This window comes from Panthera tigris, chromosome B1 (genome assembly GCF_018350195.1).
Source record: "Panthera tigris isolate Pti1 chromosome B1, P.tigris_Pti1_mat1.1, whole genome shotgun sequence".
NCBI classification, from domain to species: Eukaryota; Metazoa; Chordata; class Mammalia; order Carnivora; family Felidae; genus Panthera; species Panthera tigris.
In genome coordinates, this window is record NC_056663.1 from 78,971,338 (window position 1) to 78,991,144 (window position 19,807).

The 19,807-nt window shown below is 39.8% G+C and overlaps 1 protein-coding gene across 4 annotated transcripts in view; it reads right to left on the minus strand.

Moving 5' to 3' along the window:
- Nucleotides 1–19,807, minus strand: part of ARHGAP10 (Rho GTPase activating protein 10) — a 322,459-nt gene that overhangs the window by 129,882 nt on the left and 172,770 nt on the right. For all 4 annotated transcript variants that reach the window (XM_042983812.1, XM_042983811.1, XM_007091814.3 and 1 more), the window contains one exon: nt 1,077–1,151. In XM_042983812.1, the coding sequence (XP_042839746.1) occupies nt 1,077–1,151 (75 nt within the window). The remainder of the gene's footprint in view (nt 1–1,076; nt 1,152–19,807) is intronic.

The window sequence follows — 19,807 nt, forward strand, 5'->3', positions numbered from 1 at the left end:
AGAGAGGCAGAAAATGAAAACAGCTCATGAAAGCGAATGTATTCTAAGACAGCTCTCCAACTGATGATGGGCAATTCTTCCTGCAGTTAATAGCTAAAAAAAGGTTATTGCTTATTAAATCCTTAATTCAAATACAGCCAAACAAGCAATCCTATCTGTAACATGTCAGTTGATTTTATTCATCTTGGTTTATGCTTCCTAAAAACGAGTCCTTCCCACAATGCTTTAAGATGCAGACAGGTTTTAAATGCATCTACAGCATACCTGAGGGCATTGTTAATACTGATTAATTAAAGTGAGATATCAAGTTAATTAACATTTAGCAAGGTCAAAATGACAGATTGGTTTGACATACAGGCCCTCAAGCCTGATGAGTTATCATCACTCCTCAAGAGGCAGCCAGCTTTGGGTCAGGGAGAGAGGCAGGACACCTTACAGGTGGCACCAAACCGACAGCAGCGTGTCATGTAAAAGCGCTTTGTCATTCACGCAATGTCTGGGGTAATGAAATGAATTCACTTGCTGGCTTCCTCTAGTCTGTGATGCCAAAGAACACTGTGTTATCAGCACAGATGGAGCATGCATGGTTCTGGAGAAGAGCCTGGTGCAAACTACGAACAAGCCACTGTGAATACCAATGAGTCCCCAAGAATCGGATCCTTGCTGTCAAGTGACAGTTTTGGAAGCAACATAAAAATGAGTGAGTCCCAGTGGTCTTGTCCAACCAAATGTACTGTCAAGACTCTGGATGGGCAATTTGGAAGCCATGCAAATCACAGAGGCCTGGCTGCTACTTTCCTGTGAGAAGCAAGCACAAGACGACATTCACCCATGAGCTGCATTCTTTTCTTTTCTTTTTTTCCCCCCATTTACTAAGAAATGGAACACAAGGTAAGAGGGAGTGGAAATCTGTGCTGAGACAAACACTAATCTACTTCTCAGCATCAACTACCTCTGCTCAGGAGAAAACTCATCGAGGCACCCAAGTGTGCTGTATGTTACTATGAAATATTAAGTTGTAAAGTCAATGAACATAAACAAACAATGCATGGAAAATGATTAGAAAAGAGGCATACCCATCAACATACTCAGAAGTCTCTGGACCTTTGAACTCACCCCCACAACTCTGTACAATCCTTGGTCATTTATACCTATTGGAAGAGACAAAGTGTTAGCAAAATATAAGACAAGTCATATTTTAAAAGCTGTCAGCAAACAATTGTATTCAGAATCTTTGCTAACTCACATTAGCAGCATTCCTGTTGACTATAAAAATAAACGTTTGACAAAACCAAGTGTTTACCAACTTGTTTTAGCAGCTTGGTATTCATGAGTTATGGTTGGAAAATAATCTCATAAAAACAGTGTTCCATGTGCACAAAATGTAATGAGTCAATGTTAATGAAATAAGTTCCTTAAGTAGTACTCATGTGTACCAATGCATTTTGTAAAGATGCATTCTAACTTTCACGTTGTTTTTCTTGAAAAGTTCAGCCTTTTAAAAAATAACATGGTGCTTAGTACACAGAAAGAAAATCATTATTTAGATGATTCTTTAAGGCCATGGAAATCCATTCAAAACTAAGGCTGAACTGTTTTTGTTTTTGGTTAAGAGCTGTTACATGCACTGTCCAGCAAGGAGCTCTGAAACTCCCAAGGAACATTACTACAAAGTATATACATCAGAATGAGCCAAATCACAGCATTCTCTCTCTGCAGAGCTGGGGAAACAAAGTATCTCTGGGCACAACAGATGAGAAATAAAGGCAAGAAAATATATTGTCAAACAGAATTTAGTATATTGAATACATGGCAATATACACAGTATATTGATTTGAATAAACCAACTGTAAAAGGGCATTTTTGAGGCAATTGGGAAATTCTGAGTGACATTAAGAGTATGTCAGAAAATGTCCCTATTTTTTTTAAGGTACATACTGAAAAGAGTGAAAGGAACCTATCTGAGATTTGCTTTAAGAGCAAAGAAGGGATAGATGAAGCAATTTTACCAAAATCTTAAGTGTTGAGCCTGAGCCATAAGAATATGGGAGTTCACTGCACCACTCTCTCTACTCTTTTTATGCTTGAAAGCTTTCATAATAAAATAACGACTTTGAAAAATCATGACTTCTCAAAAGAGTTGCAGCTTGCTGCAGGTGTTTGTTTTCTGCACAACCAATGTTAAAACTAACAAGAACACAACTAGTTGAAAAGATGATGATGCCTCTAATCCCCAAAGTTTCCCAAACACAACAACAACACCAAAAAAGCCACGGAATTTGCCTAGGAGAGCTTACTTTCTTTTCATCTACTCAACATGGGTGATGAAAAGACCAGACAGGGTCTGAAGGGCTGGCTTCCAGTCAAGACTCAGTCAGTCACTCCTGAGCTCTGAGATCATGGACCTCTCTGGGTCTCGATGATGTATCTGAGATCAAGGACAGCACCTTGCACTTTGTGTTTGGTGGGGGGAAAACATTGAGACGATACCAAGACATGTACTATCAATTGTAACGCATGGCACACATAAAAGCTCTTATCACTCCTTGCAAAAGCAAGTCTTCATTTTCCTTTTCTCTATTTTGCCTTTCATTTATTTCTCCTTAATAATTTTTTAAGCTTCTCAAATGTCCCATTTGTCTTGTATATGCTACATTTTGCATCCCCCCAAAATCCCTATGTTGAAGTCCTAACCCTCACTACCCTCAGAATTTGACCGTCTTTGGAAATAAGGTCTTTAAAGGAGGTAATTAAGTTGAAATTATGTCATTAGGGTAGGTCCTAAAGCAGTATGTTTAATGTTCTTATAAGAAGTTGGGGGGTGGGGAGGCACCTGGGTGGCTCAGTCGGTTAAGCGCCCAAGTGTTGATTTCAGTTCAGGTCATGATCTTGTGGTTTGTGAGTTGGAGCCCCATGTCTGGCTTTGCACTAACAGCACAGAGCCAGCTTGGGATTCTCTCTCCCTCTCTCTCCCCCTTTCCCTTGCTTGCTTGCTCTCTGTCTCTCGCTCAAAATAAATCAACACTTACAAAAAAAAAGAAGTCGGGACACACAGGGAGAAGATGGTCACCCACAAACCATGGCCCTCAGAAGAAACCAATCCTTGGGGCGCTTGGGTGGCTCAGTCAATTAAGTGTCCAACTTCAACTCAGGTCATGATCTCGTGGTCTGTGAGATCGAGCCCTGCATCAGGCTCTTTGCTGATAGCTGGGAGCCTGGAGTCTGCTTCCAATTCTGTGTCTCCCTCTCTCTCTGCCCCTCCCCCATGCATGTTCTGTCTGACTCTCTGTCTCTCAAGAATAAGAAAAAATTTTTTAAATCTCTCTCTCAAAATAAATAAACATTAAAAAAAAGAAGTTGGGACACACACAGGGAGAAGCCAGTCACCCACAAACCAAGGACAGGGGCCCTCCAAAGAAGCCAACCTACTGACACATGGACCTCAGATTTCTAGCCCCAAGAATTCTGAGAAAATACATTTCTGTTGTATAAGTCACCCAGTTTGTGGGACTTTATTATGGCAATCCAAGCAAACACATACACCTTGTCTCTCAATTATCTCAACAGAGCTCAAAGAACCAGAAGAGCAAAGGCCAGCCCTTCAGTCTACACATATCTGTTCTAAAGATGCTTTGAATGCTAAAGAATCAAAGCAGCAGAGACGCACCTTCCTGATGGGGAAGCTCACTGACTCCAAGAGAGGGAAACAAATTCAGGTCAGCCCTGCCAGGAGTTGATAAAAAAGAAAGGAAATTGTCAAGAAACACAAAAATCAGATTTTGAGCCTGCTACGGGAGAAAAGACTGGGCCTCATTCCTTCCTTCTCCTAGAAGCCAGAAGGCCATGTCCAGAGTTTAAAATATCAGAGGACTGTTTTTCAATACTACTCCATTTAAAAAACCTAAAATAGTTTGACCTCGGTGCCAGAAGCCAAAAGAGCAAGTCATATTCTGCAGTCAGGCAAACGTGCATCTTTGAGACATGCCTGAAATGCACAAAGAAATGAAATAAGAATGTTACCTCAGCAATAATCATCACTCTGTGCTTGTAATTACTATCAGATAATTGATCAAGTTCAAATTCATCAACCTGAGAGAAGCTGAGTTAATTGCTAATGCATAATGAAAGGTGCAAGGGGGAATTGATGCTACTCAACACAGTTTCTACATTTTTAAGATGAAATTTAAATAAACCTCATATAAAAGCAGCTTAGAAACAGCATGTAACACACACACACACACACACACACACACACACGTCATATAGGATTTTGTTTCTTGTTACAACATCCTTAAAAAGGTCTGAATTAAGAAAACTGAAACATACATTGTATCTCTGAACATACACATATCATTTAAAAGACAACAAATAAATACATTTGAAGAATAGGAACCAATCCTTATGCCAAGTCATATGAGTGAGTTTATCAGTCTCTCCAGCTTCTCTTCCACATTTTCCCCTTTCAGCCCAAGGAGTCACTATTTCTAATCACCACGTATTAGAATTTGGAAATTTTCTTTGACTTTCTCTGTCACTTTCCTAATTCACCAGGTCAATGTGCACAATTTCTTCACATTCAGACTCATCTCTGCTTCTTCAACACAGTCTTGAGTTTTATACACACATATTTATTAAGACACCCCTGTAGGGAAGCACATACGACTATAATTCATTCTGAAAATCATTTTTTCTTTTTCTTTTCCTTTTTCAAACCACACTGATTATCTAAATTCTCTGCCATCCCCATTTAAGAGTAAGCCATCACTCAGATCCAGTCTAGATTCCTCTGCTGAAGTAGTAGGTAAGGCATAAATACACAAATATCTACAATGGGCCCTACCTCACCTACCCACATTTATTGTGGAGTATTCACCTCAACCAGAGCAAACCCCGAACTATCACCCACAAGTCACCAAATTCACTCCCTTCACTCCTCCCTCCAGGTCATCTCCTCGGACAGAAATGTTCTTCTGCCTTCTCTCCACAAATTACTCATCTGTCAAATATTTATTCATCAAATATGTGCCAGGTGCCGTTCTAGCTGCCAGAGGTTCAACAGTGAGCAAATTGAATCCCATCCAGACTTTCAAAACCAGATAAAATCCCACCTTGTCTAACACCAGCCTACAGTTGATATTCCCTTTTCCTGAACATGACTCATAATTAATTCCTCCGAACACTTGAATACATTTTAAAACAAGCCCACAATCTCTTATTCACAATTCCCGAAATCAAAGTCTGAATGCTTGACCTGACATCAGATTATTTCGTTTGTATATTCCCCTGCTCAGTGTGAATACTCCTAATTAACTATGTTAAAAGTATGTCCACACATCTGGAGATGTGACATGCAGTATACCTTACGTCCCATACGCTTTCTAAAACACATCCAACCTCATGATTTTCAGATTAAGAATTGAGGACCTGTGTTCTACCTTCTCTTTCCAAATACACAGAGACATGGAAAGATACTAGGTCAATCTTGGGTTTTGTTTTTAATAGCTTTCATGGTGCCTCACGTGGAATAGTTGAGTACAAAAAAGATATGGCTAGGGTCTTGGAATTAATTTGGAACTACAGGTAGAGACTGGCCTTGGGCCAAAACAGACATTATAATTAGGAGCTAAAAACAAAGTTAAAATATCCAACTTACTACGATTTTTCTCGGGTAGCAATATTCCCTGATGTTATTACTACAACACTTTTTAACTTTTAACAAAAATTTTTCATCTGGTCAAAGTGCTATAGTTTTATTTTTGTTTTTTTTTTTTTTTCTTTTAACAAATAAGGCTGTTTCTGATCAGGAGGGTAAGTGCTCTCCATTACAGTGATGAGCAGCTGATGACAGCTGTCCCTGGGCAAAGTGGACAAGGTGAAATCAAACGTGTCTTACTTCCCACCGCCTGTCTCCTCCAATCTCACACAGTCCTGTCACTGAGTACCAGCCACATCTTTCTCGAGGAGAAAGTCAAAAAAGGAAATGAGTCAACTTTCATCATCATCTCTGCCCCACAGTCTCCCTCTTGGAACCCAGACGATGCTGCCAGAACCAGTCTATTCCACTCCACAAAACTACCTAACACCAGTGGGCACTCAGAGGCCCTGGCAGGTGGGCTAGAGAAGCAAAAGAGAAAATAAGATGCTCTGGAACAATAAAAGAATTAGATACAAAAGGAAAATAAAGCCAAAGAGGGTGGCTAAATTCAGTTAAACAACAGAGGTGGGGGCAAAGGCTAACATGGCCACAACTGGCAAAAAAAATTTGTTGCATAAGAAGAAAACAGGAAGTGGCATTTAGAGTAAAGGAGGTAGAAGAGAGAAGACAGGTAATCAACACACACACACACACACACACACACACACACACACACACAGGAAAGGTCAATGAAGAACAGAAGGAAGGAGAATTTGGAAATAAATGAGGCAATAACAGGCTAGACATTGTGTAACATTTAAATTCCTATTAATTTCATAAAAATTATTGTGTACTTATATTTTAAGCACTGAGGTAGAATACAGTGAAGACACAATAAAATTTAAAAGACAATTAAAATTAAAAGAAAGAGCAACTTGGGAGAGAGCAACCAACCCAGCCACAACGTCTCATCTTTCCTTTTCTGGCTTCGGGAACAGAACCCATACCTGATAACTCAGGGACTCTTAATATCTTGCATGATCCTCAGTACATGGTATACATTTAACCAGTGAATCAGATAAATTAATGGATAAACTGAATAAGTCATTCGTAAGTTGATAAGTGATTAGTAAAAGGATATAGAAAGAAAATAAAAAGAGACAGAAAAGGTTATTTGTAACTAGAAAAGACAAATATAACATTATAAAGGAATAAGACTCAAAATGAAACTTAGACTTTTGATGGTGATACGTACAAAATTATTTTAAAAAATTATCCAGGTATATGATTCTACAGAAATCAGTGACCATATGTTATGGGTCCATAAACTAACATTCAGTCAGTTCTCATCTAGTAACCAGTAGAGTGTTTGGCATGGAATGAGATAATTGACCAATATTTGTGGCAGGACTGAATCATTTATTTGCACTTTTGTCTGTCTACAACAGGGATGAAAGGTCGTCAATGGTCAGGTTCATATTCACAAGATTTACATCAAAAGTCTGCCACATGTCATCAGTAATACAGCCCACACACATAAACACACACACACACGCATAAATGCAAATTTGTTTATATATCCCACCAGCACTGCAAAGACAAATTCTCCTTTGAGCTATGTAATGAACACACAATTTTATGCATAAATATCAATCATAATTGTAAATGTTTTATAATACATTTATATACAATTATAAATATTAACTAACCTGGAGTGGGTCTTGAAAATAAAAGGAAGAAAGCACTATACGTAAAATGATTAGGAAAAGCTTATGAGAAAATAACCCAGCAACAAGGCTAAGAACGAAATGCTATAAAGGTGACTCCAAAAATAGCAAATGATGAGGCTCATGAATATTGCTTCAGGTCATAGGTAAATGACAAAGATTTGATAATGTGTCCTTTATGTATATTTATAACTAATCCCCAATAAACATTCTATTTACATGTCTGTGTAAATACAATCAGCACTTTCCAGACTATCCACTGCACTGAGTTACACAAAAATAAACAGGTTCATACACAAAGACTACCTTCCAAGATACTGGACAATTCATAATATTCTAAGGTTCTATCAAAAACACGCATTTAAGTTAAATTATTTTTAAGTATAAGCAGACAGAACCAAGCATCATTTGCTCTATTCCATCAAAGGGACATAACATTCAATACCATAAATTAAGGTACTGTATTTAAAGAATTCTAAAATTTTGGAAGAAGAATGTATTATTTTTAATACTTAAAGTGTATTAAATACTAGGAAAAAACAGGGTAAGAAACAATTTTTAAGCCCTGAAACAGAAGATTAACTGCAGATGATAGTAACATTTCAACATTTCTAGATCTTAGTCCCCTCACTTCAAAAAAAAAAAAAAAAGTAAGGGCGCCTGGGTGGCTCAGTCAGATAAACATCTGACTCTTGATTTTGGCTCAGGTCATGATCTCATGGTCTATGAGATCAAGCCCCACATCAGGCTTTGTGCTCATGGCGTGGAGCCTGCAAAGGATTCTCTCTTTAGCTCTCTGCCCCTTCTCCCATTTGTGCATGCTCGTTCTCTCTCTCTCTCTCTCTCTCAAAATAAATAAACTTTAAAAAAAAAGTATATTTGGGGCACCTGGGTGGCTCAGTCGGTTGAGTGCCGACTTCGGCTCAGGTCACGATCTCGCGGTCCGTGAGTTCGAGCCCCACATAGGGCCCCTGTGCTGACAGCTCAGAGCCCGGAGCCTGTTTCAATTCTGTGTCTCCCTCTCTCTGACCCTCCCCCATTCATGCTCTGTCTCTCTCTGTCTCAAAAATAAATAAACGTTAAAAAAAAAATTTTTTTTTTAAAAAAGCATATTCAGTAAATACATCTTTGTTAAATTTGTAAGATATAAATTATTACAAGTTAAGGTTACTCATATCCTGGAAACTTCCAACTCTACCACCTCCTGGTTGTACAACCTGGCAAGTCACTCATTCTCTCCCCGCCCCAGCTTCATTACCTGAAAAATGAGGTTAATGATGGCATGGGATTGTCATGGAAATCAAAGGACACACCTTGTGTAAAGTGCATGAGCCTCACATACCAAGCACTATTACAAACTTTAATTGAGCATAAGATTCAAAATTAGTATCAAAACAGCTAGGTACACTACATATACAAATTGCCCTAAGTCTACAACCTAATTTATAAAATAAAGCACATGGTGAGTGTCAAAATTTATTCAATATGAATGGCTCACAGAAAATATGACATTTCTGTTCACTGATAACGTTTGGAATTTCTCCCCTGGATGATGATTATTTGGGCGGCAGATATAAAAATATTATTGACAGTTACTATGTGTCAGGAACTACTCTGCACTTTTCCTTCCTATGAAGTCTTGCTTCCACTTTCATGTTGGCCTCTACATGTTCTTTTTAGATTAACCCACTTCTGTATTACGATGGATAGCCTCCTCACCAGCAGGCACTTTGAGGACAGGTCTCATGATTTCATTCACATGATCTTCCTATACCCAACCAACCAGAGAGCTCAGAACTCCAACAGTTTGGTACATGAGGGCAGCTGTGCCCACTGAGTCTGCCTGTCACATCACTTTCATTACTGCATCCCATCCCAGCATAAGTGAAAAGTAGGGACAAAGTACAAGGCAAATACCCAATTCCAGGTCTAAACCAGTATTTTTGTGATGAAGTTCTCATTCCAGGACTTTTCAGACACATCTAGGCTTGACTCTAAGACTCATTCTTTCATTCCAAGTCACAAATACAAAGGGTTTTTGGTTTATTAGCTGCTACCTTGGTATTAGGGTCAGAATAGACTGTATATTCCCAGCATTCCATGCAGCTAGCCCACATGAGAGGAAAGCATTTTTGCTTCGGACCAGACAACCCCTAGACTTGCTGCTATTTCTGGCATAAATTCACCCAAGCCAGTGGGCAGGCAGCCTCCAGCAGGGCTAGTGAGAAACTACTGACTACCAGGAAGTTTCCTCTTCCATTAATAACACTCAGGGCCCCAAACTCTCTCAAGGTCTGATGTCTTTCTGTCCCACATCTAACAGATCTACCACTCATTCAATGTGCCCTTTGGTCTTTCCTCTCAGTGTAAACCTTGGGGAAAGGAGTGTGTCACAGTCCCTGGGCCTCCTAGCAGAATTCAGCTCCCCTATTACCACTAAATTGAGTTGTCAACCAACTCTTCCTCTCACCTTACTCTCCTGCCATGGGTGAATTCTGACGTTGAGTATGGAGACCCGGTTCTGAATCCCAGCTCTGCCACTTTATAGGCTGTGTGAACTGTGGCAGGTTTACCCTTAACGTTCCATGCCACAGATCCCTCAGAAACAAGATAGATCTCAACCACCTACTGAGTTTTGTAGGGACTGTGTGAGCTAGAATATATGAAATACTCAGAAAATATAAAATGCCATTTGTTATTAGGATTTTAAATACTGTCAGATGCAGATTCCACACTGACATTATGTTTTCTACAAAGAGACTTTCCAAGGTATTACATAGATTCTCAGCAAAGGGGATAAATCTTTCTTGGGCTGATGGTGCCCCTTCAAAGGTCCATGATGGAGCCAGTATGGAAAGAAGAAGGTATGACTTTAGAATGGCTTCATCTCAAGTCTGGAGGAGCACTTCAGAGAATGACATTTAAGTCTTCCCTCCCAGCTTCCCTTTCCTACTCTCTACAGTTTCACACTTCATCTATTCTTTAAGTATTTGTCTGTATTATATTGTTCATCTCCAGCATCCTCCGAAATCAGCCTATAGTCTCCATCTCCTCGTGTTCATTGATGTTGAGAGCACCAGCATTAAAAACTCAGCCTTGGATTTGAGTTGTAGTCTGATACCTTCTAGCTGAGACTTATACAAGTCAAATCATGTCTCTTGGCTTCAGATGCTCATGGAAAATGGAAAATACCATTGTCTCCTAGGGTTCTTGTGAGAAGTACAACCTGTACAGCCTGGCTATTCTCCAGCTTCTTGCTTCCCAGTCCTTAAATGGTTTTTTTTGGTCCTCCTCCTCCCTGAACTTTGTAGAGCAGGTGACACAGGTATGACTTCCTCCTCTTTGAAATTACCCCTCTTCTGGATTCCTTTACACCACACTGTCTTGGGTTCTCCTCTGACCCTGTAACTGTGCTATGTCTCCTTAATTATTCTTTTTCCTCATATTCTCTAAAGGCAAAGATCCCCAAATATTCTGCCCTTTGTCCCCCATTATTTTCTTCCCTCACCATCCACCTGCCAAGACTTTTTGACACTCAAAACTTGACCTCTCTGGGTGGGTGGGTGGCTCAGTTGGTTAAGTGTCCAACTCTTGATTTCAGCTCAGGTCACTATCTCATTGTTTGTGAGAGTGAGCCTAGCGTTAAGCTCCATGCTGGGTGTAGAAGCTGCTTAAGATTCTCTCCCTCTCTTTCTGCCCCACCCCCCACCAGCTCATGCTCTCTCTCAAAAAAAAAAAAAAAAAAAAAGAAAGAAAAGGAAAAAAAGAAAACAGAAACAAAGAAAAGAGAAAAGAAAAGAACTTCACCTCTCTAAAAAATGATGCCCACCATCTCTTCTGTTGCCTTCATTTTATTTCTGACAGAAATGTCACAGGACACGCACTCTGAATTCACAATAAAACCAACCTATATTCCTCCCAAACCTACTGCTCCTCTTGCATTCTCTGTCTTGGCTAAAGATGTCTTCAACTACCTTGGTTGGGAAGCTTACAGTTTTTATCTTCCCTTTTCCCTACCTTCTATATTCAACATGTCATCAGATTCTGTTTTTCTGCCAAGTCTCTCATCCTATCCATCCCTTCTTTCCACTATCAGTGCCCTAGTTTAAACCTCCATCAGCTTTATCTGGATTATTTCTAAAATCCAGCCAGCCATCTTGCCTGCCATCTCTCCATCCCAGCCAACTCCCATTAAAAGATCTGAACATACCCCTGCTCAAATCTGTCAATGTCTCACCTCTGCCTATAACACTGAGGCAACATGCAGCACAGTGCCTGGGATCTACCACACTCTGGCCTCGACTGCTCACAAAGCATCTTAACACATCATAGCCATCCACCCCCTCTGCCAGCAACACCCCAGGGCGGGTGAACACCATCTGTTCCAGTATCTCACTCTAGAGCAAAGAACAGGTTTGCTTGCAGCCTTGGAAAATAGAGATAGTGTCTCCATCTAGAACAAAAGGCAGGCATACTTGTCAGCCATAATAAGAGTCAAGTTTCCTAAGCTCAGAGTTTTTCTCTTGTAATATGACCCATTGTGTGGGCAGGTATCACCTGACCTTCTCTGCAGTACCCTTAGGAATTAGAGACCAACACAAAATTTATATTCTGACTACTGAGAGTAATAAACTGTCCTTCATCTCTGATCCAGGAGTCTTGGGTCTTCTACTAGCATGCATGAAACTATACAAAATAACTTGTTCACATGAAAGCATGAAATCAGAGGCCTTCACTGCCTTGAAACTAGATTGAAACTAATCTTTAAGAAAAAGGAACCATATCTCCACCATTTTTTCCTCCAATATATTTCCTGTAGGAAACACCCAAAAAGAATTGACTAAAGCCCATCTAACACGTGCATGTCGAAGAATACGTAAGTATTAAATAAGCTGGAACGGATGAGACAGCTAAATAAAAGTACATTTTATTTTTAAATTCACTCATGTAGCTCAAGCTTAAGTGGTCACAAAATTTTACTTAACGTAAAACAGAAAAAGACTCAAACTCAAGGCAAAGTTGGCTGAAGTTTTTTGCCACTCTTTTTCTTCCCTTCTCTACAGAAATCAGAACATCAGGAAAAGTCTAAGAGTCTCACTGCTGCCATCGGTCTCTCCACCTCAGAACAGCTGCAGCATCAGGAACTAAACCAACTCTAGGCAACTCTGGGCAATCTCTTTTTTGGGGGGACGGGGGGCAGGGAGGGGATGTGAGGGGGACGACTGACGTAATCCAAAAGCCATGGTCTTGTTCCTGAGCATCCTTCCTTTCTTCACCACCTCCTGGCCGTTTTCTTGCTCCAGTGTCCACAAGACAGTGAGGAACAGAAGACTGAAATTCCAAAGCAGTTACTTTTGCTGCATGTTGCAAGTGCCACATGAAATTGCTAAAATGAACTCAAGTGATTTATTTCCCTATGTAAATTACTATTTAAAAAAAAAAAAAAAAAGTGCTCCCAGAGCCTTGAATCAATAACGGAACTACTTAATTGTGACTGGCCTCAATTAACAGATGGATCTCTAAATAAGTGACTCACATTTACTGAGCACTCAATAGGTGCCAAGGTCCCAAGCACTCTCTTTTCATCCTCACAAGCCCACAAAGGAGTTGCCACCATTATCCCATGAGACACATGATAAAATCAGGTCACAGGGCATCAAGTAACTAACGTGCCATGGTTGCAGAGCTCGTAAGTGGTGAAAGAGATTCCAATCCAGACTGACCTTTGGGCTCATGCTATTCACCACTATGCTAAAAGTGTTGACAGAGCCTTGCAATAAAAATGCCATGGACCTCGTCAGAATCTGAACTGAACACACAAAACCTAGCATGCCTACTCTCTAGCAGGATAGTTTAACCATTTTTCCCTATTAACTGTTGTCAACCACTCATTTGGAAACTAATAGCTTTGGAAGCTTACTTATTCTTAAAACAAATAAGATTACTAATTAAGAAAATGAATAATCCTGACTCGCCTGAATTTAGGATTTCAGTTTTGCATTTGCATTTCTGCAGACACCACAAGACTCTCTAATTCCCTCCCACATAAGACTGTCCTCTTGTTATCCACCCACTCCCATCTCACACCCATTATGATTAAAAAAGAGACAGTGAGGGAAAAATTCAAGTTTACTTGCTGTAAATTTTCTGGGGACAGCTGTTCTTTATTTTCTCCATTTTTGCATGTAATTTGCCCTCAGCAACTTAAGATTAATGTGCAGTAATAGTAAAATATGCTGCAAGTTCATCTTGGGCATCTTCCTTCCTACTGAAACTATACAGTATCATCTTCTACCAGGCCCATCTTGAGACCCCCACACAATTCCAGAGGTGTTTCAGAAGTGGAAAAATCCTCAAGCCAACTTCAAAAAGATTTTCCAAAAACCTAAAACTCTGCTTTTCAAAGAAAGAGAATCTCACTTTTACATACGACAAGTCAAATACTGACACGTCTTAGACGTGGCTTCCTACTTCTATCCCATGAATTCACAGCTTGTTACAGTGCTCAACTGGATAACTGACAGCTTGCCTAGACCGATATTTTAATGCCATTCTCTAGAAATTAAAGCGAATATTCAAATTATTCACATATGGAAGATCTTTAAAGAGAAACTTCCTAAACAAAAGTGGCATACAAATTTAGTTTCAAATCACGATGACTATTTAAAAAATAGCAACCAGAAGAAGTTTTTAAGCTAGAGTCTTATTTGTTTTTGTATATTTTACAATGCATGCTTCGGCAAAACCAGACGTCATGCAGTTCCAGAAAAAACTCAGTGTACCGGTCATGGGAGTTGGCCCTCTATAGGAACAGGAGTAATTTACTTAAGGAAATCATGGAATTACTCTTCAAGCTCTGAAACCAGAAAATTCTTCAACAGGTAACATGACATATCTACGTCTAAACTACTACCTATAATTCAGAAAGATGCCAACATAAATTTACAAAGAACAGAATCCAACCTACCTATGTTACTTGAAAGTACTAATCCTAACCACACACAGAAGAAGAAATCCTTCCAATAATTTTACCAATTGCTGGAACACATAATGTGGCTTTTAGTCAAATCTCTGAATACTCAAGCAAAACACAATTGCTTATTGAGTTCTATGTATGAAAGACACAGACTATACTGAGAAATAAGAAGAGGCAAGCAAAGACAAAGCAGAAATAAGACATTTTCTTCACTCCAAGAAAACCATAAAGTTCCCGAAACAAAATAAATATATCATATAACTAACAATATCAGAGGGGAGCATGGGTGGCTCAGTTGGTTAAGTGGCCAACTCTTGATTTTGGTTCAGGTCATGATCTCACAGTTCCTGAGTTCGAGCCCCATAACAGGCTCTATGCTCAGCACAGAGCCTGCTTCATATCCTCTGTCTCCCTCTCTCACTTGTGCATGTGCTTAAAAAAAAAAAAACAATATCAGACAATATAACTGCCAAATGAGGAAATTCCTTCTCACAAGGAAAGCACTTCAAGGGAAGGATGGAAAGGGGAAATTAAAACAATACATTTAATAAATATTCTACTATATAAGAAAATTAGCTCTAATCCTCACAAATGTGGGGGTAGGTAAGCAGTGTGAATGAACTTCCTAGTCACATTCTTTTAAACTGAGGGTCCAAGGGGTTAAGAATGTTTCCAAAGTGCCTATTTCACTGCACCATTGTGGAGTGTAAGCCTGACAGCTCCCATCAGCCAACAGAGAGGTGCGGCTTCTGCAGAGTAATCAAAGTACCTCTCTTCCTCCAGTCTTGCCAAGGACTTCTAGGGCCCAGGTGCATCATGTTCTTTCAAACGTCTACACTTCAACCCCACCTTTTCCTCTGCCAAAATCCTTCCTGTAACCCTACACCCATGCATCTGGTCAATTCCTCCCTCATCCTTCAGAAGGCAGCTTATGCGCTAAGTCCTCAAGGAAGCCCTGAGTCAATGGTGATTCAGAGATCCAAGAGGGGCAAAGGAGAAGAATGAGCCCATCATATTCTCCATCCTGAGGGAGCCACAGACACATGGTGGCTGCATGGTTTTCAGCCCAGACAATGGAGGACATGTTGTATAAAACTATTTTGAGAATAATCAGGTGCTTCCCACAAAGGAACAAACTGCTACAGGGCACTAGGCACTAGGGCACTAAACGAGGCATCATCTGAAATAGCAGGTAGAGAGACTGGCGATGAAGCACAGGATGATGAGCGACAGGTGCCATGAATACTTCAGAACATGCCTTGGATCCACCTACAAACTATGTGAAATCCGAAATACCCTTGGCTTCTGACACAGAGACTTGGCCACTATGAGCCATTTTGTTATTTCTTCTCTCAACCCCTCTTTTTTTTTTTTTTTTTTTTTTAATTTATTTTTGAGACAGAGAGAGAGCATGAACAGGGGAGGGTCAGAGAAAGAGGGAGACACAGAATTCGAAACAGGCTCCAGGCTCTGAGCCATCAGCACAGAGCCCGACGCGGGGCTCGAACCCACGGGCCGCGAGATCATGACCTGAGCCGAAGTTGGACGCTTAACCGACTGAGCCACCCAGGCGCCCCTCAACCCCTCTTTTTAGGATGCAGGTCTACCCTACATCTGCTATGCCCACTCTCATGATCCCAAAAGCTACATGGATCCATGATCCAGGGCCCTCATAAACTCTCTCAGGAAACCATCATGGCTTCTTCTACCCTCTAAAACCAAAAAATGAGAAAATTCCTGTCTCTACTGGACTATTCTTATTGGAACTCACACTGTCTACAGCAGAGGCCCAGTTACCAATGATTCTGATTCAACAGAACTGATTGAACCCAGGAATCTGCATTTTCAGGAAGCACCCCCTGGTGATCCTGACACATGTCAACATGTCTGCCATGGACCCGTAAGTTTCCTTGATATCCTTTGCTTTCCACACTAAAATCTGAAGGTGAAATTCCTTACAGAACTCTGATCCTGTATGTAGGACCAACTGCTAACTGTGACGATCTGCTCAATTATTTGGACGCATCAATGCTATCTGACCCCACTGCCCAAATCGACCATCCTAAATCAGCTACCTCGTCTACTGAATCTTCCAGCCTAGACCGAATTCTGAGGCTCCTGTGCACTAAGTCATCCCACACACGGCTGCCAATACTAATTTTCATATTTATCTTTCTAAGCCTCCTACTCTGCTATCCACCACCCTCTAGCACTTACCCAGCTCCTTTACAATTAAATGCAAATGCCTCAGTACCACTTTGATGCTATTTCTTCATGCTTCCTTTCTTTTGTTTAAGTTAGTGAACATACAGTGTACTATTGGTTTCAGGAGTAGAATTTAGTGATTCATCACCTATATAGAACACCCAGTGCTCATCCCAACAAGTGCCTCTTTAATGCCCATCACCCATTTAACCCATCCCCCCCATCCTCCCCTCTAGCACCCCTCAGTGTGTTCTCTATATTTAAGAGTCTCGTATGGTTTGCCTCCCTCTTTCTTTTTATCTTATTTTTTCTCTCCCCCCATATTCATCTGTTTTGTTTCTTAAATTACTCATATGAGTGAAATCATATCACATTTGTCTTTCTCTGACTTTTTCTGCTGAGCATAATCCATTCTAGTTCCATCCACATTGTTGCAAATGGCAAGATTTCATTCTTTTTGATCACCGGGTAATATTTCATTGTATATATAATCCACATCTCCTTTATCCGTGCGTCAATGGACATTTGAGCTCTTTCCATAATTTGGCTATTGTTAACAACACTGCTATAAACATCAGGACGTATATGCCCCTTTGAATCAGCATTTTTGTATCCTTTGGATAAATACCTAGCAGGGCCATTGCTAGGTCATAGGGAAGCTCTATTTTTAACATTTTGAGGAACTTCCATACTGTTTTTCAGAGTGGCTGCACCAGTTTGCATTCCCACCAACACTTTCATGTTTCCTTTCCAATCAAATTTGGCTTCTGTCATACTCTGTCTCCACAGCTTTGCAAAGATGTCTCTAAATTCCACAATATACCTTCCTATCCTTTAAATCTAAGGAAGCCTATTTCTAACCACAGTCCTCAATTATATAACATCAAGTACACTTCATTCTATCAACATGCATTCAAATTCTCTTAATCCTTGCAACCTTGTAACACTTATTTTATCACCTGTTATATTTACATTACAAATCTCTATGTTTACTATTAATGTATCCGGCATTATATGTAAACATATGTAAACAACCTTTAATGTGTCCCAAAGGACTAGAACAAAGCTATGTACACCCTGTGATTGCTCAATAAATAAATACTGCTCAATAAATAAATACTAACCAGTATTTATTTATTAATACTGGTAGAACTAGGATTTAATGGTGGTAAGTCACCTGTTACTAAGGGAAGGAAAAGAACATTATGCTATTTTCTGCAGAACTTTTCTCTTTTGTTTTTTTTGGGTTTAGGTTGGGTTATTTTTAAAAAGAAGTTACAAAAAAAGCTCCCCACATAGCTGGATACTATACACATAAAGATAACAATTGTGCAAACTATTTCTTCAATACCAAGCAACCCTTCCATTAGGACAGTGGTTCCCAAACTTCGCTACATAGAATCACTTGGGGAACATTTTAAAAAATCCCACTTCCCAGGAGTGCCTGGGTAGCACAGTGGGTTGAGTATCCAACTCTTGATCGTGGCTCAGGTCATGATCTCATAGTTCATGGGTTCGAACCCACATCGGGCTCTGTGCTGATAGCATGGAGCCTGCTTGGGATTCTGTTTCTCCTCTCTCACCCCTCCCTCGCTTATGTACACTCTCTCTCTCTCTCTCTCTCTCTCTCTCTCTCTCTTTCTCTTGCAAAATAAAAAAGTAAACTAAATTTAAAAAAATCCCACTTCCCAGTTCATACCCGACAGCCAGGAAGTCAAACTTGACTTGGGGGGGGGGGGGGGACGTGGGTGGTGGTGAGAGCCAGGTTATAGTCTTTAAAGATCCCAGATGATTCCAACGTGCAGCAGTATTTGAGAATAATAGCTTTAGGAAATCTTTCAACTTGGTATATGTACATAAGCAATAATTTCCTAGAGGTAGTCAGTTGGCCTGAATTGATTAAGAACCAGTACATATCAATTACAAATATTTGGTAAATGGTTGAAAGATCAGTTGATCTGACTCCCACACACACCCTCACTTCATGAGCAAACAACTCGATGAAAGTGACAAGTATTATTTGTTAACTGATGCTGATGTTGTAGAGACATGGGATTAGTTCTCGTCTCAAAAGTAGAGTAACTGCTTAAAGAGTCCCACTCAGGTCAAGATGTCAGCATCTGTATAGGTCAACATATATTGTACATGTTAACATAGATTATCATATATTTTATTTGTGTCATATATTACTGTCCTATGTTAGTGTCACATACATATTAGTTCCATATGTGGTGTATATGTTGTCAAAGATATGTTAGTACACTAAAAATGTTAACTTTCTTAGGATACTGCAGATGACACTAAATTTTAGACATTTGTCTGATGCTTTCAAATATTTCAGTGAAGTCACAAATAAGGTTGATGACAATAAAAATGCCAAAAGTCGTTTTTAGAAAAACATATTTGGAAAAAGGCACACTAATGGTTTTAACCCACACACATGAAATGGGCAGTTTTCAGAAAATGATGGTCATGTTTAAAACACTACAAGCTGTGATTCGAAATACTTCTTCAGTCAGATCTCATTAAAAGCCCCTGGTCTTTAGGCATGTAGATCCACCAGGTACACAGCAGTCATTAAAGCTATTCCCCAAAGATTTCCAGCTCTCTGTGTGTTTTCCAGTCTCCTGGTAGGGTTGCTGAACCTAGACTCTTTGGGGTCCAGTATGACCATGAGGCTTCTACTGACCAATTAGTTATTAGCAAACCTAACTCGCTTCAAGCCCAGACCACTTTGCTTGGAGGTCCAAAGCACTCCAGAATTGTTCCCCTCTGACAAGGCAGCCAGGATCCCTTGACTTGTTTGGTTCACAAAAACAACCAGGAGCCTTCAAGCCTAAGTATTAGTGATGAGCAAAACCCTCCTACCAGTGCTTGAGTGAGAAATAATTCTTATTGTTTTAAGACACAGAGACTTGTGGGTTTCTTGTTACAGGACATAAACTAGCTTTATCCTGATGAAAAAATAAGTATGGCAAATCATGCCTATAGCATAAGAAAATCACTAGTCATGCTAGCTGATTTGCGGGAAATCATTGACAGCAATATTCCTTAAAGGAACTCACAAATTTAGGATAAAAGCCTCAGAGATTCTACAATGTTTCTCATCATTTTTGATAATATAATCTGACCACTGATTCTCTGAACACTATTATTAGTCTATTATTTCACTTAAAGTAAAAGGCTTCATTCAGGAATGGAAAACCTTTAAGAACAAAAGATTTGAAAAAGAAAAACATGGGGCACTTGGGTGGCTCAGTCAGT